The sequence below is a fragment of the Salvia miltiorrhiza genome, chromosome 3, assembly GCF_028751815.1.
Source record: "Salvia miltiorrhiza cultivar Shanhuang (shh) chromosome 3, IMPLAD_Smil_shh, whole genome shotgun sequence".
NCBI lineage: Eukaryota > Viridiplantae > Streptophyta > Magnoliopsida > Lamiales > Lamiaceae > Salvia > Salvia miltiorrhiza.
The window spans coordinates 62258709-62282025 of record NC_080389.1 but is presented as its reverse complement, the minus strand read 5'-3'; the positions used below and the strand labels follow the sequence as shown (position 1 = coordinate 62282025).

Genomic DNA, 23317 nt, shown 5'->3' with positions numbered 1-23317 from the left:
AATGATTAAGAAATATACAGAAACATTATGCTCTTCAACAACAAGATAATCTAAGCAAACTAAGGCCATAAAAACAAGAAGATAATATTAAGACCGTGTATGCGCTTCCGGGCAGCTTGATCAAGTTCGGCTGCGAACGAAATATAAAAATTTTCAGAACTCTTGACAGTGGTTGTTTTAGTTGGTGAGAATGGTGAGGCAGAGGCGTTCTTCAGAAAGATTTTGCCTTTTAAGTTGTGACAAAGAAGATTATATGTAAACTCAAGAACATAAAATATGCATGAAAGAGGGATAGAAAAACCTTGAGTATCAATAAAATGGTAATAGAACAATATTATCTTAGAACTTTGAAATAGCTTACTTGAATCTCATTGGGAAAATCGATGTTTGATTTTCTGCAACTCTGCATGTGCTTGTTTCATGTTGATTCTATCCCCGGGAGAGTCGGCAGAGCATTTCAAAGCCAATTCGAGTATGGATGATACACACTGCATATTCTTGTCAATCATTTCTTCCTCCAAATTCATGACTAAGTTGGCATCTATCACTTCATCTGAGTTCTCCAAAAGTGATAGTTCTACCCATCTCTTTAAGCTCATATCTCCGCAAAACATATCATCACTAGGCCTTTTTCTTGTAAAAGTTTCAATCAACATCACCCCGTAGCTATACACATCACACCTTGTTGAAACTAGCCCTTCCAAGCCATACTCTGGAACAACAAAAACCATCATGTATGCAGTAAGGAAGACACAATTAATTGATTGAAAGTTAAGTGCAATAAAAATATTTAGAGAAACTTCACCTGGAGCGATGTAACCCAATGTTGCTAGCGTGTTGGTTAACACAGAACTATCTCCATCGCATAACAGCTTTGCTATCCCAAAGTCGCTTACATGGGCAACCATGTCTTCATCTAACAGCACATTACTAGGCTTCAAGTCGCTGTGGACAATGGGCATTGAATAACCGTGGTGAAGATACTCCAAAGCACATGCAACATCAATCATTATATTCAATCTTTCCATCATATTCAAGCAATAGTTGTGGGAATATAACCATTTTTCAAGGTTTCCCTTTGGCATATATTCAAGTACTAATGCCTTGAACTCTTCATTGGAGCAACTGCTTATGACGTTTGTCAGATTTCTGTGTCGAATGCTACGTAGTATCTCACATTCGACATCGAATATTCTCGAAATACCTTCTAGCTGCATATTGAACACCTTGACAACGATATTCATCCCATTGTTAAGAATTCCTTTATAAACAGAGCAAGAACTTCCAGTGCCAAGTAAATTGCTTTCATCGAATCTTTCCGTTGCTCGCAGCAGTTCATAATAAGAGATTCTTTCCGGCACAATGAATATCAACTCATCAACTTCTCTATTCGTCTTATCTTTCCTTTTGTTTCTGACAATTATAAAGGCCAAACAAACAACTGAGAAGAAAGCCACAACCCCGAAAACAATAAATGAAGCTCGTTCCACCTTCTTTCTCTTTGATCTGTGATTAGAAATTGAAGAGCAAATTTGGACGTGGAACTTGGGGATTCCACACAATGCCTCATTACCCTTAAAAGAATCCATAGTGAAGTTTCTAAAAGAACCTCCATTAGGAATTTCTCCACTTAAACTATTGAAAGAGACATTAAAGTAGTCGAGGTGTTGAAGTGCTTCTAAAGACTTTGGAATAGAACCAGAGAGGTTGTTGTACGACAAGTCAAGATTTTCCAAACTGATCATGCTTCCCATAGACACAGGAATAGAACCTTCTAGTCTATTATTTGCCAAAGACAGATTAACCAAATTCTGCAACTTTTCGATATTCCTCGGAATTGACCCTGACAACTGATTCATTGCTACATTTATATAGATCGCTGCTCCTAAGTTACTCATCTCTTGAGGTAGTGACCCATTTAATGAATTCGAGGACAAGTCTAGATAGATCAAATCTTTTAGGCCCCATAAGCTTGATGGTATGCTAGAATTCAAAATGTTGGAGTCTAGACCAAGATTTCTTAAAGAAGAGATATTTCCCAGACATTTAGGAATTGGGCCTGAAAATTGATTATGGCTCATACCTAAAGTATTGAGGCTGAATAGATCACATATAGCATGTGGTATTGAGCCTCCCAACAAGTTATCATACAGAAGTAATCCTTGAAGTTCATGCAAATGGCTTATAGTTAGTGGAATATTACCAGATAACTCATTTGCTGACAACTCCAATATCATCAAATTGCTTAAATTTCCTATTTCAACATGAATGCTGCCTCTGAATTTGCAGTTGCCGGCGGTGAATGTTTGAAGTGAGGAAGATAAGTTCCCGACAGAAGCTGGAATGACACCATTTAGAGGATTATCACCAATTGACAAACTAGTTAGAGACCTGCAATTTGTCAATGAAGTAATGAAGGAAGAAGATGGTGACTGGGTAAGATTGTTGCTGTGTAGTCGAAGATCTTGAAGAAGTCTTAGGTTGCCGAGATGAGTAGGTATATAACCACTGAATTTGTTTTCAGAAAGTGAGAGAATTGTGAGTTGAGAACAGTTAGAAATAGCATTGGGTATTGCTCCGGTGATAGAATTTATGGCAAGATAAAGTTGTTCAAGAAAGGGAGAGGCATGGCATAAATGGGTTGGAAGAACCCCTGACAGAGCGTTGCCGACAAGTGAAAGAATCCGAAGAGTTGAAATGTTAAAGAGCTCATGTGGAATCGAACCACTGAAGCTGTTCAATGATAATGAAAATCTCTCCAAATGGTAAAGTTGGCCAAATTCAGTGGGAATAAGCCCTGCAAAACATGAGATTTCAAAACTGTAGCTAAAAACACATATTGTAGCTAAAATTACTCTGTTGTACCTGTAAAATGGTTTTCCGAGAGGTGTAACTCTGTTAGCATGGTAATATTCCCGACATCCCTTGGAAGGTTCCCCGTGAATTTGTTACGCCCTAGTATTAAGGTTTGCAGAGCAGACATATTCATGAAAATATTGAAATCAATTGAGCCCGCAATCTCATTCCGTTCAGCACCAAAAGTAACCAGACTCTGAAGATGGCCAATCTCATGTGGTAGTATTCCTGGCAAAAAAAGTGTCATAAAACTAATCAAATCTCATTTACACAAATTTATGTGATAAGAACTTGAACCATATATACCATTCAAATTGTTACCACCAAGATATAGAATCTGAAGAGATGTTAAGTAGCCGATTTCTGAAGGTATCTCCCCACTAAAAGAGTTGTAAGAGAGGCTCAACTTCTCAAGCCGTGAACATTGGGATAGATTTGTGGGAATCACGCCACTCAGCTGATTGAAAGAAAGACTTAGCAAAGTAAGAGTTGGAAGATTACGGCAAATGTCTGTTGGAAGACTTCCACTCAATTCATTGTCTCTCAATGCTATAGCTACAAGGGTCGATATGTTGAATATGGCTGATGGTATAGCACCCGACAAATGATTGAATTGAACATACAGAGTTTGTAGACTTTGAAGTCTCCCAAACTCTTTTGGAATTTCTCCACTTAGAGAATTGTAAGTTAAGTCAAGAGATTTTAGGTTTGTGAGGTTTGAGAACGATTTTGGGATGGAACCTATGAAGCTGTTGTTGCGTAAATACAAGTACTCTAATTTTGGTAACTGACCCAACATCGGAGGGATGTCTCCGGTGAAGTTGTTGAGTCGGAGAGATATGAACTTCAAACGGCGAAGGAGAGACAGCTCTTGAGGCAAATCTCCATGGAAAAGATTGTTTCTGAGGTCGAGGGAGACGAGGAAGGAGAGGTGTCCGAGCTGCGGTGAAATGGTGCCGGAGAGAGCCATGTTGGAGAGATTCAAGGCAGATACTCTTGGGTGGCGCAAGCTGCAAGTGACGCCAATCCAGCTGCAGACGGAGCTCGAATTGGTCCAATTAGTTGCAAGTAAAAGAGAAGGGTCGGAGGTGATGTGTTGTTTGAGTGAAAGAAGGGCAGTTTGATCAGTTGCAAGGCTCAGAGGTTGTTTGGATTCAGAAGAAAGCATTGGGAAGGTTATGGTGATTAGGAATGCATAAGCAAAAATGCAATAAAGCTTTTTGTCCATGGCTGCAAATTGTGATTGTATTATGATAATGAAGTCGCTAATAAGTGCAAGCTATATACAGAAATATTACAAGACTTGAGAGTCTTGATGGGTGTGGGTTTTCCATCCCTACTCTCTCGTGGTCCATACAAATGTCGACCCGACTGAGAAGAAGATAAAGACGAAGACGAAGACTTGAGGTTGAGACAAAGTTAGAAATTGAAAAAATTACAATTATTCATTCAAAACACAATATATTACATCGTGTATATATTGTTTGGCTTCCAATATTAAGTGATACTCGATTATTATGTCTATCAATTAAAAGGGGGAGGAGACTATGGCACAGAAAGAAATCAATGACTTTTTTATCATGATTATAGTAAAAGTTGTCATCAAATTCTTGAATAATTTTATTCAACTGCACATGGATTGCAATGGCGAGAATTTCAAATTTACGAATCTTAACATTGAATTTGCATGCATTCATAAAGTAACATAAAATGTATCTTAAATAATTTGTATGCCAGCAACATAAATAAAATAAATAATTAATCGGTGGGTTGTGTGAAATAATTAGTTCATGCGTTGAGGCCAGTATATTCAATCCCAATACCAAAAAATTATAAAATGTACCATTAATAAATAAATTATTACAGTTTCGATTGTCTGCAAATCTGAATTACCAGAGTATTATATACGTTACAAATTATCATGACTAATTCAATGCGACTAACTAATGTCAATACAATAAAAATCCAAAATGAAAATGGGAATGGTACTACTATTAAGTTGACAATTACTGGTCGAAGAGATAAAAATAAAATATTAAAAGAGAGGATTCAAATTATTGAAAAAATAAGGTGCCAAGTTTACAAACTGAACGCTATTTTCCAGGCACGCAATGACTAAATACTAAAATATTCAAATTCCTTTAAAATATACACATTTTTGTAAATATTACAGCATATGAAATACATTATACACAAAATTTAATACCTAAATACATACACATATATGTGGTGGATATTAACTAACATACACTAAACAAAATGCATGAAAATCTCATCTAAACTAACTATTCAGCAACAGAAAAATTAAAAAAAAAATGGTGATTCTTGAAATAGATTACTGATTATTGAGTGAATATGTGAGTTGGTTTACCTCTGTGAAAATAAATTGGTTCCAAATTGTGGATGAGAAAGGATTTTAGATGCAGCTGCTGATTTGAGTCAAGTCGTCGGTAGAAGTTATTTCCATACAAATTAATGTTGGCCCCAATCACTTAAAGAGACTGAGACAACACATGAATACACGGCAGTAAATAAAACTCCCCCTTACTACGATCACTCCCCCTCAACATGATCACGAGAAACACCAACACAATGCATAAAGCATAAAGGTAGAGTCCAAGAATTCAGTTCTGATATACAAGCCTCCCAAAAGCACAAAAGCTAGTAACATAATCCAACAAGCCACCAAGCAACAAAGAGCAGACAAAAGAGAACCAAAAGAAGCCAGCCAAAGCAACAACAGAAATGGTATCAGAGTAGCGAAATCTTGATGCTACGTTTAATATGTAGGACCTCAACCTCAAGAGGCTAGCAGATAAACGTTTTTTCGTGTCGGCCCATTTCATTAATATCTACTAAGTGCTGAAGCTGGGAAATTGTCAATATTGTCAGCTAAAACCCTAAAATTTATTCAAGATAAGAACAGGTCATCAACATTTAGTTTTCATTTGACTCTTTCATTTTCTTAACTATTATGCTCGCCCGTATACGGCCGTCTCTGAGGGCGATCGCCCAGTGCCCAACTTAAAATCAACTTAAAAAATATTTTTCTTCCATAAATTGGTAAGACTTTAGTATATAAATTAAAACATATAACCAAACAATATATGCATATAATAACACTTGGACAGAAATAATTAATGAGAAATTTAATTAATTAAATCAGAATCCAAATTAACCAGTCATTGGTTCAATTAATAAATTAAATGGGCAAACCCAACAAATAAAGATGTTAAAATAAATCGGCCCAATCTTAAAAGAAATGCAGCCCACTTAGAAAATAAGAGCCCAAACAAAATTAAATAGATAGGGGCCCAACATAAAAGTCAAATTTTGAAAATTCTTAAAAGAGAAAAAAAAAAAACTTAAACATGTTATGTGCAGTATGGTGTGCTCTTGTATATTATATACACAAGAGATGAAAATTTTCTGTACAGAAGAAGAAGTCTTCTGTGAAAAGGGAGAAGAAAGTTGAAGATTTCAGCTAGAGAACTTAGAGATGAATTCTTTAGAATCGTGAAGAATATAGAATGTAGTGATTGAAAGTAGTTGTATAAATATGCGTAATAATACATGTAAATGGGCTTAAAAGAATTTAGCCAAAATACTTTTAAAAGTAGCAATCAATTAGGTCCAGCCCAACTTCAAAAAATAAATGGACTTGAAGATCCATCATTTGAAACTCACGTGATATTCATATGAAAACTTTAAATCACAATAAGTAAAGGAATAACTAATCAAGATAGCGGTTGGGCTTTCGAACTGCTCGACGAGGTCGGCTCTGGGCTAAGCGTGGGCTTGGTTCATCTTGTATAACTTGTTGGGCTTCTATTGGCGTATCTTGTTGGGCTTCTATTGGCGTATCATATTCTTTCCGGCACAATGAATATCAACTCATCAACTTCTCTAGTCGTCTTATCTTTCCTTTTGTTTCTGACAATTATGAAGGCCAAAGAAACAATTGAGATGAAAGCCACAACCCCGAAAACAATAAATGGAGCTCGTTCCACCTTCTTTCTCTTTGATCTGTGATTAGAAATGGAAGAGCAAGTTTGGACATGGAACTGGGGGATTCCACACAATGCCGCATTACCCTTAAAAGAATCCATAGTGAAGTTTCTAAAAGAACCTCCATTGGGAATTTCTCCACTTAAACTATTGAAAGAGACATTAAAGGATTCGAGATGTTGAAGTACTTCTAAAGATTTTGGAATTGAACCAGAGAGGTTGTTGTATGACAAGTCGAGATTTGCCAAACTGATCATGCTTCCCATAAATACAGGAATAGAACCTTCTAGTCTATTATTTGCCAAAGATTGATCAACCAAATTCTGCAACTTCCCAATAGTGCTTGGAATTGACCCTGACAACTTATTCATTGCTACATTTGTATAGATCGCTGCTCCTAAGTTACTCATCTCTAGAGGTAGTGACCCATTTAATGAATTTGAGGACAAGTCTAATTCGATCAAATCTTTTAGGCCCCATAAGCTTGATTGTATGCTTGAATTCAAAATGTTGGAGTCTAGACAAAGATTTCTTAAAGAAGAGACATTTCCCAAACATTTAGGAATTGGGCCTGAAAATTGATTCTAGCTCATAACTAATGTATTGAGGCTGAATAGATGACATATAGCATGTGGTATTGAGCCTCCCAACATGTTATCTTGAAGATCTAATCCTTGAAGTTCATGCAAATGGCTTATAGTTAGTGGAATATTACCATATAACTCATTTGCTCGCAAAACCAGTACCATCAATTTGCTTAAATTGCCTATTTCAACAGGAATGCTGCCACTGGAATTTTGAAAGCTGGAATGGCTTATACGTACAAGACTTGCTTGACTTGAGAGTCTTGATGGGTGTGGCTTTTGAGTCAAGTCGTCCATAGAAATTAATGGAAGACTTGCTTGACTTGAGAGTCTTGATGGGTGTGGCTTTTGAGTCAAGTCGTCCATAGAAATTAATGGAAGACTTGCTTGACTTGAGAGTCTTGATGGGTGTGGCTTTTGAGTCAAGTCCATACAAATGTTGGCCCCAATCACTTAGAGACTGAGACAAAAACGAAGACTTGAGGTTGCGGAGTACAAATGTCGGCCCCAGTCACTTAAAGAGACTGAGACACCGACGAAGACGAAGACGAAGGTGAAGAGTTGAGACAAAGACGGAGACGCAGACAAAGACTTAAAAATTGTGTGAGAGGCAGGCAGTTGCCTCCTAGCCTTGATGGTTGTAGCAGACTTACTTGAAGTCGATTCACTTACATATTATTAATGGGTGTTCTAGAAGTTCATGTTCATTGAACCAGCAATTAATTTTTTCTTTTTTTTTTGAGAGCTATTTGCAACTAAATTAACTAGTTGTTTTTTCAGCTTTTCATTTTTACTGGAAATTAGTAGCTGAGTGCTATATATGGATGGACTTAAAATTAGATATTCAACCAATCGATCTGCCCAAATGAACAGGAATTCTTGAATTGTTGCTTTCAAGAAAGATAAAAAAGAATAAATAAAACACAAACAATGAAAAACCCGACCACTGCTATTTGTGCTCCCTAAGAATTCAAAGGAACATCAACTTTCTTATGGAACAGCTGCTACTCAAGAAATAAACTTTTATGTTTTAGATTTCATGTTATATTCCAATAATAGCTAGGAGAACAGAAATACTAGAACTAAATGTTTCTGTGTTAGTTTACATTAATTAGCAAAATCATTTGATAGTTATTAATTTGTGAAGCAAGTGTCTGAAAACAGTTAAAATCTTGATGCTACGACATATGTAGGACCTCAACCTCAAGTGGCTAGCAGATTAACTTTTTTTTGTGTCGGCCCATTTCATTAATATCTACTAAGTGCTGAAGCTGGGAAAAATTGTCAATATTGTCAGCTAAATGCCTAAAATTAGTCAATACATCCCCTCGTTGCTTATTCAAGAGAAGAACAGGTCATCAACATTTAATTTCATTTGACTCTTTCATTTTCTTAACTAGTACGTCCGCCCGTGTAGGGCCGTCTCTGAGGGCGATCGCCCAGTGCTCATAATTTTTAGGGGCCTAAAAAATTTATATCCTCTTAATTATGTATACTATTATTATTAGGAGTCCAATTTTTTTTTTTTTTTTTATGTATACTACTAGCATAAAATAAAAAAAAAATTGAAGGCAGCCCATGTTCTTTTAATTGACAAATAAGGCCCAGCTCAATTAAAAAAAAAAACATAGGCTGGTTTTAATAAATTTGAGCCCAACTAAATAAATAAAAATCACAGCCCATTATAAATAAAATGAGAAGAGCCCAAATCTTAAAATAAATTGGCCCAAGAGGCCCACCCTAATTCCCCTTCATCTCCTCTCCTAAACCACACACGCGACACCGTTTCAAAGAAAAACACACACATGACTATTGCTGTAAACAAATCAAGTCGCTCGCGAACTATTCGGAGCTCGGATCGGAAAAAACTCGTTCAAGTTCGTTTAGAGAAACTCGATAAATAAATTAATAAACCAAAGTTGAGCTTGATAGTTTTTGGCTCATTAGCTCATGAACATATTCGTCAAGTGATTCAGCATGAAAAATATAAATTATTAATAGATACAACTTATATTTATGTTTATATTAATTTGGGTTGCCAATTTAACTTTTCTTTACATATTGTATTTTGAATGGAGAATTATAATTTTTTTTTCTATTTTTAATTTATGTTTATGTTAAATGTTATTGACAAGATATAACATATCGAGTTTTAATAAACTATTTAGATAATACTAGTATAAAATAACTTTTTGAAAAATATAAAATATTTTTGTTTCTGACACTTAATAATTTAAGAGCTCATACTTGTGAATTCTTTTATGACGGCAAAAAAAGTTATGTATAATAGATATATATAAATAATGATATCTTAAGACCTTTCGTCTCAGCTAACCATAGGAATCATAATTGCAAAAAACAAAAAAACAAAAAATCATTCAATAATATAGTGAGCTTGCAAAACAGTTCTAGACTTCTAGCAGCCATGCTTCAATGCAGGTAGCGTGGAGGTTTGCAAATTCTTATTCATGAAGATGAATGAGTATAGAGTAAAATGAGTAAAACCAACCTCATGTTCAGTGTGACAAAGTGAGCATACTATATGACCTGCGCGGCATCTCCGGAATAAAGCTCTTGAAAAGATAGAATACTTCTGGATAAAGCAAAGGAAGAAACAGAGAGACAATTATTCCAGTTATAGCATACCTTCTAAATTAAAGTGTGAGCTTTTGGTCAATGCAAATATTGTTTTGCTGGCCAGAATATAAACAACTAAGCATCACTAACTATTCCCCACAAAGAGGAATATCCAGTGACGGAGTCAAGAATTTAGTTCGGGGGGCTGAACTTTGACGGGGGCCGAATTTTTTACTTAGGCATTCCATACACTTTAGGAATTTTTTTATTAAAAGACAAGTACAATAGTAATAATAAAGAACAACATTTTCCATTCTTTATGTCATCCACCTCACAACTATCCACTGCCCACCCCAATTAGCATCTATAGCCTCTTCAAAATCTTCGACACTACATGCCTCATCAAAGCCACCAAATGAAGAAGACTTCATTAGCTAACTTTGCCATAGAAATTTGGGATATGAATATGCTTTTAGAAATAACATAGAACTTTAAAATAACTTACTTGAATCTCTTTGGGAAAATCGATGTTTGATTTTCTGCAACTCTGCATGTGCTTGTTTCATGTTGATTCTATCCCCTGGAGAGTCGGCGGAGCATTTCAGAGCTAATTCAAGTATGGATGACACACACTGCATATTCTTGTCAATCATTTCTTCCTCCAAATTCATGACTAAGTTGGCATCTATCACTTCATCTGGGTTCTCCGAAAGTGAGAGTTCTACCCATCTCTTTAAGCTCATATCTCCGCAAAGCATATCATCACTAGGCATTTTTCTCGTAAAAGTTTCAATCAACATCACCCCGTAGCTATACACATCACACCTTGTTGAAACTTGCCCTTCCAAACCATACTCTGGAACAACAAAAATCATGATGTATGAGTTAGGAAGACACAATTAATTGATTGAAAGTGAAGTGCAATAAATATATTTAGAGAAACTTCACCCGGAGCAATGTAACCCAATGTTGCTAGCGTGTTGGTTAACACAAAGCTATCTCCATCACATAACAACTTTGCTATCCCAAAGTCGCTTACATGGGCAACCATGTCTTCATCTAACAGCACATTACTAGGCTTCAAGTCGCTGTGGACAATGGGTATTGAATAACCGTGGTGAAGATACTCCAAAGCAGATGCAACATCAATCATTATATTCAATCTTTCCATCATATTCAAGCAATAGTTGTGGGAATATAACCACTTTTCAAGGTTTCCCTTTCGCATATATTCAAGTACTAATGCCTTGAACTCTTCATTAGAGCAACTGCTTATGACGCTTGTCAGATTCCTGTGTCGAATGCTACGTAGTATCTCACATTCGACATCAAATATTCTTGAAATACCTTCTAGCTGCATATTGAACACCTTGACAACGATATTCATCCCATTGTTAAGAATTCCTTTATAAACAAAGCAAGAACTCCCAGTGCCAAGTAAATTGCTTTCATCGAATCTTTTCGTTGCTCGCAGCAGCTCATAATAAGAGATTCTTTCCGACACAATGAATATCAACTCATCAACTTCTCTTGTCGTCTTATCTTTCCTTTTGTTTCTGACAATTATAAAGGCCAAATAAACAACTGAGATGAAAGCCACAACCCAAAAATAATAAATGAAGCTCGTTCCACCTTCTTTCTCTTTGATCTGTGATTAGAAATTGAAGAGCAAATTTGGACATGGAACTTGGGGATTCCACACAATGCCTCATTACCCTTAAAAGAATCCATAGTGAAGTTTCTAAAAGAACCTCCATTAGGAATTTCTCCACTTAAACTATTGAAAGAGACATTAAAGTAGTCGAGGTGTTGAAGTGCTTCTAAAGACTTTGGAATTGAACCAGAGAGGTTGTTGTACGACAAGTCGAGATTTTCCAAACTGATCATGCTTCCCATAGACACAGGTATAGAACCTTCTAGTCTATTATTTGCCAAAGACAAATAAATCAAATTCTGCAACTTCCCAATAGTGCTAGGAATAGACTTTGACAACTGATTCATCGATACGTTTATATAGATCGCTGCTCCTAAGTTACTCATCTCTAGAGGTAGAGACCCATTTAATGAATTTGAGGACAAGTCTAGAGTGATCAAATCTGTTAGGCCCCATAAGCTTGAAGGTATGCTTGAATTCAACATGTTGGAGTTTAGATAAAGATTTCTTAAAGAACAGACATTTCCCAGACATTTAGGAATTGGGCCTGAAAATTTATTCCGCCTCTAATATTAACTAAAGTAACGAGGCGGAATAGATCACATATAGCATGTGGTATTGAGCCTCCCAACATGTTACGAGACATAACTAATCCTTGAAGTTGATGCAAATGGCTTAGAGCATCCACAATGCTTGCACCCATAGTGGGTGCAATAGAATGGGTCCCACTTCTATTGCACCCACTCCAACAATGGTATTGCACCCACTATGGGTGCAATAGATTTTATTTTATTTTTGAATTAGTTTTATTCTAGTTTTCATTTTACAATAATTAAGAAATTAAAATTTCATTGAATTAAAATTCAAATCCTACATTGATAGAATTAAAAGAAATACAAGAAATTAAAATCCTAAATTACTTAAATTAAAACAAACATAAAATAAAAAATCCTAAAAATCTACGGGATGTTGTGTCGTTGCTTGATCTCCGCCACCTTGCACATGTGAAACGCCAATTCGTCGGGATTCATTTGAGAGGTGTCCCGGCTCATCAACATGCTATCGGCGAGGTCACGTTGAACTTGGGAGAACGTTTCCATTGCATTCACCATATTCGCCATGTACCCGAGAGCTTTTTGGTTATCCTCGGACGTCTCTTCGGCTTTTTTCTTGCCTTTCCGCTTGTCTCTCTTGGCCGCCTTTTGGCCTTGGGGCCGGGTGGAGATACTCGCGTCACTAGAAGTCGTTGTGGGAAGACCGTCGGACCTCTTTGATCGTTTGTCCGAATGGACATCGGAGTGAACATTCTCGCCGAGACTTGCAAATTTCTTGGACTCGCGCAAGATCTTCCATGCATGCGGATACCGGAACGGAACACGGTACTCGGCTAGCCACATTGCCTCTGCTTGCTCCAGGATTTGAATATCACTCATGCCTGATTTCCATTGATCGTGGCATTTTTTGTGCATGGCCTCAAACCTCTTTGCATCCTTCGACACCCGTTGAAAGTGAGATTTGATTTGCGTGACGTCGCGTGAAATAGATCCTTGGGGCCTGTTAGCGTTGTATTCGGTGCAGAGGGAGCCCCAAAACTTCGCCCCTTTTTGGTCGACACCCACCACAGAGTCGTGGGTGTGCTCGCAATACAAATGGCAAATTAGCACCGTTTCTGGTGGATAATAGTTGCTACGTTTGGTGCCCGCCGGCATAGAAGCAATCTCCTCCACGTCGGGCTCGGGCTCGGCAACGGCGGCAAAGCGGGGGTTCAAATTGGTGGCCGCCACTTGAAAGGCATTCGATTCTTGCGTAAACGGCGAGAATCATTGCCTGGAAGTATTTGATTCGCCGGGGGATGGATTTTGAGGATGTTCACACCAATAGTTGCTCCAATCGCCTTCCATTGCTATTTGTTGAAATAATTTAGAAGATGAGGAGAATGGATGAATGAGGAGAATGGATGAATGATAGAGGATGAAGAAGAAAATGAGAAGAATGTACATGTATATATAGATGGGGTATAGAAATAAAAAAGAAAAAAAAAAGAAAAATGGGCAACGGAAAAAAAAAACGGTAAAAAACGGCTAGTGCATGCATTTTAAATTTTGTTTATTAATTTTTTTTTTTGGGCCGAAAAGGGGCGCGTGTTTACACGCCCCCTCCTTCGCTCCCACTATGCACGAGTGCGAAGCAACGCCCCCCTCCCCCCCCCCTCACACCCGGGTGCGGCAACGGCGGTGGGTGCGATAGGCCGGGTTCGATCCGGCCATCGCACCCACCGCTGCGGATGCTCTTATAGTTAGTGGAATATTACCAGATAACTCATTGCCTTGCAAAGCCAATCTCATCAGATTGCTTAAATTGTCTATTTCAACAGGAATGCTGCCACTGAATTTGCAGTTGCCGGCGCTGAATGTTTGAAGTGAGGAAGATAAGTTCCCGATAGAAGCTGGAATGACACCATTTAGAGGATTATCATCAATTTCCAAACGAGTTAGAGACTTGCAATTTGTCAATGAAGTAATGAAGGAAGAAGATGGTGCCTGGGTAAGATTGTTGCTGAACAATTGAAGACTTTGTAGTTGTCTTAGGTTGCCGAGATGAGTAGGTATATAACCACTGAATTTGTTATCAGAAAGTGAGAGGTATATGAGTTGAGAACAGTTAGAGATGGAGTTGGGTATTGCTCCACTGATGGAATTATTGCCAAGATAAAGTCGTTCGAGAGAGGGAGAACCATGGCATAAATGGGTTGGAAGAACCCCTGACAGAGCATTCTCGACAAGTCCAAGAATCCGAAGAGTTGAAATGTTAAAGAGCTCATGTGGAATCGAACCACTCAAGCTGTTCCGCCGTAAAAGTAATGTCGACAAATGGTAAAGTTGGCCAAATTCAGCGGGAATAAGCCCTGCAAAAGATGAGATTTCAAAACTGTAGCTAAAAACACATGATTGTAGCTAAACAGACCAATTTACATGAAAATTACTCTGTTGTACCTGTGAAATGGTTTTCCTGGAGGTATAACTCTGTTAGCATGGTAATATTCCCGACATCCCTTAAAAGGTTCCCTGTGAATTTGTTGTGCCCTAGATATATGGTTTGCAGAGCAGACATATTCATGAAAATATTGAAATCAATTGAGCCTGCAATCTCATTATGTCCAGCATCAAAAGTAACCAGATTCTGAAAATGGCCAATCTCATGTGGTAGTATTCCTGGCAAAAAAAGTGTCATAAAATCTCATTTACACAAATTTTATGATACTAGCAGTAAGAACGTGCGATGCACGTTAAACATGTGTGTTTTTGTACTATGTAAATATAATTGATAGATATTATTATATAATTTTGAATATTTGCATTTTTTTATTAATTTGATTTTTACTATGTAAATAAAATTCATAGATATTGTTATATAGTTTTGAATATTTGTATAAATTCATTTGACTATAATTGTTATTTAAAAAAGGAATCAATGCAACTATTAATGAATAAATTTAAATGCAATAAAGTAATATTCATAATATACCTCTAAATAAAAATGGAAAAAATTCTACGATAAACATCCTAACTTATCTAAATACGGAGCACGACGAATTTTAGATCTTCTCTTGTTTGATTTTGATGATTGGGGATGTCTTCTTCTTATTTTTGGTTTTCAACCGAATGTTGTTCAACGGCAGATCGTCGTCACTTGTAATCTCAATGCAGTCATCAAACTTTTTATTGGCTACTCTTCTTTTTTTCTTTGGCGGCTATGTGGGTTGCAACTCCATTGTAGTTTTTTCTTTCTAGACGGGTTTATCTTTTTTGATTTCTCGGGTGAATGTTTCTTTTCTTCCTCTTGAGTGGGTTCTTCTTCAATATCTCCAACATTGATGCTTTCCATCGGTTGCGTCTTTTGGATTGCATTTGCTACAATATTGAGATTTCCCCGTTGATCGAATTTTATAGACTTGAGCATCATCATGAAGCGTATTTCTGTGTACGCTTGTGTGCTTAATCCTCTATAGTATGTGGAGGTTGTTTCACCCTGTGGAAATGTTTAATTGTTATAATTATGTAATGTCGAATTTTTTAATATGAATTATTTAAATTATAGTAAGTGTTTAAGTAAGAAATCTTAATTTACCTCTTTGATTGAAGAAAGATCGATATTCATCCACAGAGCATCCTACACATACCTCTGCCGCTTGATCGAACAGTGTAACACGAGCATTGCAGTCGCCTTGTATAACATTTATTGTGATTCTGTATCTAGAAATATATGAAATGATAAAAATTATTATATGTTTGTTATTGTGTAATTAACTAATTTTAATTGGTAGTGGGTTTAAATTTGATAATTACCTAGGCGACGTCTCAAGAACTTTTTCATTGCATTTTTTGCATATTGCACTCTCATAAATTTTGGAGAAAGATGTGTTGCAATTTTTACAAGAATCATACCATATTGTTGCTTTATTTTCAACTTTGTCAATAATTCCCGTAAAGCAAAACGAAACACCCTAATATATGACAAAAAATAATATATTATAGAAATAGTCGATTATGTACTTTTGAAATGCATCATTAATTTTTTTTATATCGTACCTTCAATAATAAATGTTGATTGTCTCTGAGATCTTTAAGAGTGACTTCCTTTATTTGTTTTATTTTTTGTGCCATTGCTAATTTAGCAATTGCTAATGCATCATCATCAACATCAGAACACCTGTATATAATATTAAATGATATGTTAGAATTTTTTTTTAATATATAATTTATTTATTTTTTGATACGTATGATTGCATCGGCTGAATCTCTTTGCATGTTGGTGTAATTTGCAAGACGGATCTCATCGTATTTTGCAAGAGTATACCACCTAATATATATATATATAAAATATATTATTAAGTATGTAGTATTTTTTTTTTGTTTTGAAGGGAAGTATGTAGTATTTTACAAGTAAAAAGAAGTAAGTATTATTTTAAGAAAATATATATAATATGTTTGTTACCAAAATTTCTTTTTGCTACGACATAGGAAATCGCAACAGTTGGCTTTTGTGCAATTATTTGTTTAAGGTCATCTCCTTCATTTTTCGCCATATCTTCCCATAAAGATATTTCTACAATTTCAGATCTGCGAGAAATATTGAGTAAATTCAATTATAGTTATTTTTCTAAGGTTATGAACGAATTATAGTATATGAAACATTAAATAAAAATAACATATGGCTATATATATATATATGCATTGGAAATTGAAAGATGGATGCGAATAATAAATAAAGAACTTACTTTTTGTTCACGAGAGTTATGTTTCACACAGCCTTTATCACTCATTTGATAGGAATCTGTTGACTTTTTTGTACTTGTACTAAAATTCTAGAAATTTCTGTGACAATTTTTTTTGTTTTATTCATATAATTATATATTTAGACTTTAATGTATGTTTTATTTGAAGGAATATTTTAAACTAATTTCACTTACCAAACTCTTCTTCCTTGTCAAGCTTTTGTTCCACATCGTTGAACTCCACAAAATTATATGGTATTTTATACTCGATCTCGTCGAATGCTTCCTTTATATCAGAGAGTTTCTGTTGAGTATGAGCTCTTTTTCTCTATGGATGCTTGCATACATAGTATTAACGTTTCTAACCTCTCTATTAGAGATTAAATATGTTTTGTTGGATTCAAACTTTTTTTTCTAAATTTGCTTATTTCATTATTGAACATTGTCAGTCCAATTTGGACACCGTACAAATTGTGTGATAAATATATAAATTGTAAAAATTAATATATATGTATTTAATATGTTATATGTGTAAATAATATGTATCATCGTAAAATAGAACCAAGTTTATAAGTTGAACTAAATTTGTGACTTACCTCTTTGTCAACCATTATCAATTTTCAGAATTTTGTGCCTCTAAACACTTTAAATACAAATCAACACTTTATCGATTTAGCTTATTCATAGGTAGGATTTATAGATTATGATTGAGTAGGGATTTCATTAAGACATATGCATAATGAGAAAAGTAAATAGCCTTAAGCTAAGGTGGATCATAAATATTTGCAATTTGTAATTGTAAATTTCTGAAAATCAATTTATATTATTGTTTACATGATTAGTATACTACAGTTAATGGGTGGGAATGAAAAGAATGTTCTCTACTCATAGTGAATTATAATCTCATGATTGGAATAATATAACTTTAGAAGAATAAAATTAATAGATTAGTCCAAAAGTTTAATACTACAATTCAAATTAGTAAAATCAATTATAAACATTATAAAAATTTTAAATATGATAATTAACTAATTTAATCATCAATCAATTTATAAAAAAGTTAATAGAGATACCTTATTCTTCATTGGAGATAATATCGCCTGCAGTTATGGTTCTTGCTAATGAAGTAGAAGTAGAAATCGAATTTGTGTTACGAACCAAAGATGCTGGATCAATCTTTCTAATATTTTGATGCCAACCTGTTTCGCCCATTGGAAAAAGAAGTGGATATTGCAATGGATCATAACATCCATAATAATGCTTTATTCTATGTCTGTCGCCGGAATGAGGATGACATTGATGGATAATCTTTCAATCTTCGAAAGAATTTTGCATACGGGTTGATCTCTAAAATTTTCATGAGCATCTGTACAACTGCTTCTGACAAAACTTGATTTTGCATTACGTTAATTCTATTCTCAACCTCATTTTGTGTGTCATGAAAGTATAGCTGAAAAAATATTGGAGACGTATATTGTGGGATCAGTCCCGGAAGATCATGATAAACCATGACTTGTGCTCGAAAAGAATAAACTCCTCGTCTTGCAGATGCCAATTCTTTGTCCAATTTTACACCGAACGAAGTAAATGAGAATATACTATTATAAGCACGAATATTCCTTCTTAAATTAATAGCTTCTTCTGACTGAGCTGTAAACAATTCATCTAACTCCGGAGAAACTTCAGAAAATGCAAGTTTTACTTCACAACAAAAAGTAGGAGGTTCATATTCAAATTTTCTTGCACCACAATGAATGCAATCAGGCACATTTTTCAATTCATGTAGCAATGAACCTAAATAGATAAACAATATAATTAAAAAAACATTAATAGTTATCATAATGTATTAAACATATTTTAATCTTAAAAGAATGTAATACTTACAATTCAAATCACTTGCATTTCGTTTACGTTTCTTTTGGCTTTGTATATTTTTTCTTTGTCTATATACTTCATTAGCTGCATTATATAAATATAAATATATTAATGAAAAAAATATTTTGATTTGTGGTCATGTTGTGTGATATGTGGTGATTATAACATAGACAATTAATATAATATATATATATATATATATATATATATATAGATATAGATATATATATATATATAGAGTTGGGCTATAATAAAAACAGATTTTTTTGTATAAAATAGGAACGCATCTCATCCCTTGATTAGTATAAATCTGATGGCTAGATTTCATCTCAATTTTCAGCCTTATTATACACGTTTTTTATGAATGAGGACATTGATGTAATTTACATATTCATTAAGTTGGTACAGCCGATTTTGATAATTGTTATCTTAATCTTACCATATCAAACCAAATCTTTTTTTCCCTACCAATTAACCTAATCCATTTGCACTATTTATCTCAATACGTCAATTAGCATCTGCAGCACATCAATTTCTTCATAAAAATTCAAAAAATCTTCTTTCATTTTCTACAAACTGAAAACTCACAAAATCTCAAGTTCCTTCAATTTTTTCGTGGATTGAAAAACCAGATGGAGTCGCCTTGTTCGTGCTATATAATTAATATGTTAATATCAATATATTTTGTATAATTGTTATTATCTTGGAATGCAATTCGATGACTTATTTTGTTTCGATTATGTACGACTGGATGTTATTAAATCATACACACATTTAGTAGATTCAGCGCATGAGTTAGTTTTACGTGAAGAACATGCTTTATCATTTCACAGATCACTGGAATTATCAGATTATTTAGTTCATATTTTATGACGTGCGGATTCAGTGCATGAGTGCATGAATCAGTTCATACGTACTATCGAATTGTCACGGTTCATACATTCGTTTGTATAATTCATTATGGTTTTGCCTATGAAATTAAACTCAGTTTATTCCTTATCTGCAATATGTGCTGAAATTAAACTCAGTTCCTTCGATTTTTTAATCATATTTTTATCTTTACAGTTTTTGACTTATTGCTTCTTCTACTTGTTTTTAAAACTAATTGTCCATTGGACCTCACGTTATTCAACGTTTTTCAATTTTAATTAATTATGTTATGCATCTAAATTTAGTTTTTGACTTATGATTCGTAAAAAACTTATTACTTAGATGCATACCTATGATTGCAAAAAAAACTTATTACTTAGATGCATAAAAAATACTGATGGTTCGTACAGTTATTACGAAAATTCATTTTGATATTATGTTAATTCATTCATTTATCCTGTTGATTCATTCCGTTATTCCAATATGCTAGCCATGACTACAATGAAACTTATTCCATTATTCCACACATGTTAAATTTCCATTACTAATTAAATATTCATTCAGCATAATACTAACAAAATTATGTATTCATTCCATCATTAGTTTTTGGGTATGAATTCGACAACAAGCTCAATCACAAATACATCAATAACCAAATATCATGGATCTTAAAGCGTGAACATTGTCGGATAATCCTCATACGGTCTCACAACCCATTCTTTGTAGTTCACCATCCCCTCCTTGCATTTCTCGTGCCTTATCTTTTTGACGACTTCCACTGAAGACCCACTCCCATCTGACGAATCTTCCGACGTCTCCTGCTCAGCATTGTCCACAACATCCATTTTCTTTCTCTTATTCAAGATCCCTAATTCATAAGGAACTCAAATTAAAACTTCCAGCAATGCTATTATACTATGAACTTTGCAAAAAAAAGAAGAAGTTATCACATACCTTCTAACATACTCTCCATCATAGCACGTTTCATATCCTTCATGAATTCATCATTCGTATGCTTTGTTCGTGCTGCATCAATACAGACAATTATTGATCGTCCCACGCTTTTAAAAAACTAATACAATATAATTTGATTCAAACCTTCTTTCCTTCTAGTTTCTTCAGCATCATCGTTTCTCTCCCTGATTATTATACATTTCCCCTTCTTCTGTGCAATATAAGTTGCGCTTCACATGACATTACATAACATTACATATTTATATACTTACTAACTCATTGATTCATTTAAAGAATATAAGCAGTTCATTCTACAAAAATTGTATAGCACATATAATGCCATCGTTGATTCATTTAAACAATATAAACAGTTCATTCTATTTACATGATTCATACATTAGTTCTTACTGGATCATACAACAACTCGTTTGAATCCATCATAAAAAATTGTACCTATTAATGCAAGCATTAAAACTGATTCATTTCATACCTGACTACGATTCATACTGCTATTCATACCTATTAATGCAGGCAATAAAAAAGCTACTAAATCTACATAACCTCTTGAAAAATATAAAATTTGTGGGGGACCACCGAGTTTGGAACACAAAAATACCAATTCAATATAGCGACAATGACAGATCAAATTTCATACTGCTATGCAACATAAATATGTGTGTTTAACTCATTAAATAAAAAATCCTTTCTACATACACCTATCACTACTGCTTCGACCAAGATGCCGTTTTTTTAGCAGACAACAAAATTCAATCGAACCCTGACAAACATGGTTTTCGTACCTCAATATCGCATGAATTGTTGTCATTTTCCCCCATGAATTGATTGCTAATATGTGTTTGTATCCCAATTTTGAGTTTTGTTGAGTTTTAATTCCTTGGTGTAGTTTTGGAGTGATTTCAGGGAAAATCAAGAATTAATTGGAGGATTTTGAAGACATGAGATCGAAGTACGTCTCGAGAGGAATCCGTGAGCGCAAACGGCGACCAAATCCGAGTCCGGACGAGGGAGAACGGAGCAAAACGAGCGGCCTGCGCAATACGCCCAGTAGCCCGCGGTCACCACCCGCGGCCGCGGGGTGGGACCGCGGGTCAGCTGTTCCCGACTCAGGAGACACCCGCGGTCACCACCCGCGGCCGCGGGGCGGGACCGCGGGTCCCCTGAGCATCCCCCACGTTTGAAGGCCGCGGACGCGGGCCGTGACCGCGGGAAAAGGGCGGGGCTCCCCCAAATGGACCCCAAACGCGTTTTTAACCCCTTTCTCCCCCTTTTCCTCACATTATTCATCATCCCCAACAACACACACCCACTTCATCTTCCCCAACACTCCATTTCCAAACCCTAGCCTCTATTCTCTACCATTTTTTCTCTCTTCCACACACAAGAACAACACCAAAATCAAAGAAAGAAGGGGAAGACTTGGAAAGGAGCTCATCAAGACTATATGATTGAAGATCAAGATTATAGGATTTGTCTATGAATCTCTATCTCTCTATATCTTTATTTATGTTTTCTTATGACTTGAGATTTGCTTTTATTATGAATATGCTTGGCTAAAATCTCTTATCTTAGGGATTAGATTAGATGGATTTGTAATGGATTGATTTCTTTGTTCTATATATATCTTGATTGTGCTTATTGTTATCTTTTCAAGTCCTAGATTTATCTCTTGTATGATTGGTTGGCCACCTTTTGTGCATTTCTAATTTGTGATTTGAATCGGGAGAGGATAATTACAATAGATTAGGAGTTTGATACATGTCATCTCAATAAACCGGGAGGTTGAGAGTTGGGTGAGGGCTTGTTGATCTTTTGTGCTCTTGGGAGTTATAGGTTAGAAATTGACCGGGGACGGCAATTATGACCCATAATCTACTGTTTTAGTCGTCCGGGAGGGGGCTAAAACTAGTGGGGAGATCGCCCTAGATAAGTAGGCCATATCAAGATTAATATTGCTTTAGATTGAAGTTCATTACGATCCATCGAAATTTAGTCCCTAGGATAACTTTCATTCGAGTCATTCCCCAATTTATTAACTAAGTTTATCTTGTCGTTATTTTATTTACTTGCTTTATTTAGCTTTGTTTTAGTTCTCAATATCTCTTCATCTTTGGTTTGTCTAAATAGATTGAAAATAACTTATTAATAATATTTAGAAGTTTAAATTCACCAATCCTTGTGGAATACGACCTTGCTTCCCTTATATTGCAACTACACCGTATACTTGCGGCGTGGTGAAAATATTAGCGAACAAGTTTTTGGCGCCGTTGCCGGGGATTGGTTGAGTTTTTACTTTTGATATTGTGAAAAGTTGTTTTTATCTAATTTAGATATTGTTTTTATGTTTGTTTATTTATATGTTTATTTGTTTTTGTTAGAGAAAATTGCTCCACAACCGTAAAAGCGGCACCAAAAATGGATGATGGAAGGAATGAGTTGGTTGAGCAACTCCAACTACAATTGGCGTTGATGCAACTTAAGTTGCGTGTTTTGGAAGCCAAAAGAAAATGTAGGCAACCAATGATCCAAAAAGCCTTCCAACCAACACCTTCCTATGGTGACTTTTATGAGATGGGGTGCAATGTGTCACGACCGGCCTTAATTAAGGATAATTAATCCGGGAAAACCATGACTGGGGAAGGGAAA

The 23317-nt window shown here is 35.3% G+C and overlaps 3 protein-coding genes across 3 annotated transcripts in view; all 3 read right to left on the bottom strand.

Annotated features, from left to right (window-relative positions):
• The window catches only part of LOC131015234 (probable glycosyltransferase At3g07620), a 1181237-nt gene that overhangs the window by 427443 nt on the left and 730477 nt on the right, over nucleotides 1-23317 (bottom strand). The window lies entirely within an intron of this gene.
• LOC131019136 (probable LRR receptor-like serine/threonine-protein kinase At3g47570) lies at nucleotides 369-4217 on the bottom strand. The gene is made up of 4 exons (XM_057947822.1): nucleotides 3163-4217; nucleotides 2866-3084; nucleotides 806-2797; nucleotides 369-712 (listed from the first exon to the last, which is right to left on the bottom strand). The coding sequence occupies exons 1-4, from the start codon at nucleotides 4082-4084 to the stop codon at nucleotides 369-371; spliced, it is 3477 nt and encodes a 1158-aa protein (XP_057803805.1). The 5' UTR covers nucleotides 4085-4217.
• Nucleotides 6720-17565, bottom strand: LOC131019135 (probable LRR receptor-like serine/threonine-protein kinase At3g47570). Its single transcript, XM_057947821.1, has 9 exons — nucleotides 17551-17565; nucleotides 17150-17282; nucleotides 14673-14891; nucleotides 13991-14584; nucleotides 12805-13480; nucleotides 11713-12186; nucleotides 10974-11581; nucleotides 10531-10881; nucleotides 6720-7381 (listed from the first exon to the last, which is right to left on the bottom strand). The coding sequence occupies exons 1-9, from the start codon at nucleotides 17563-17565 to the stop codon at nucleotides 6720-6722; spliced, it is 3732 nt and encodes a 1243-aa protein (XP_057803804.1).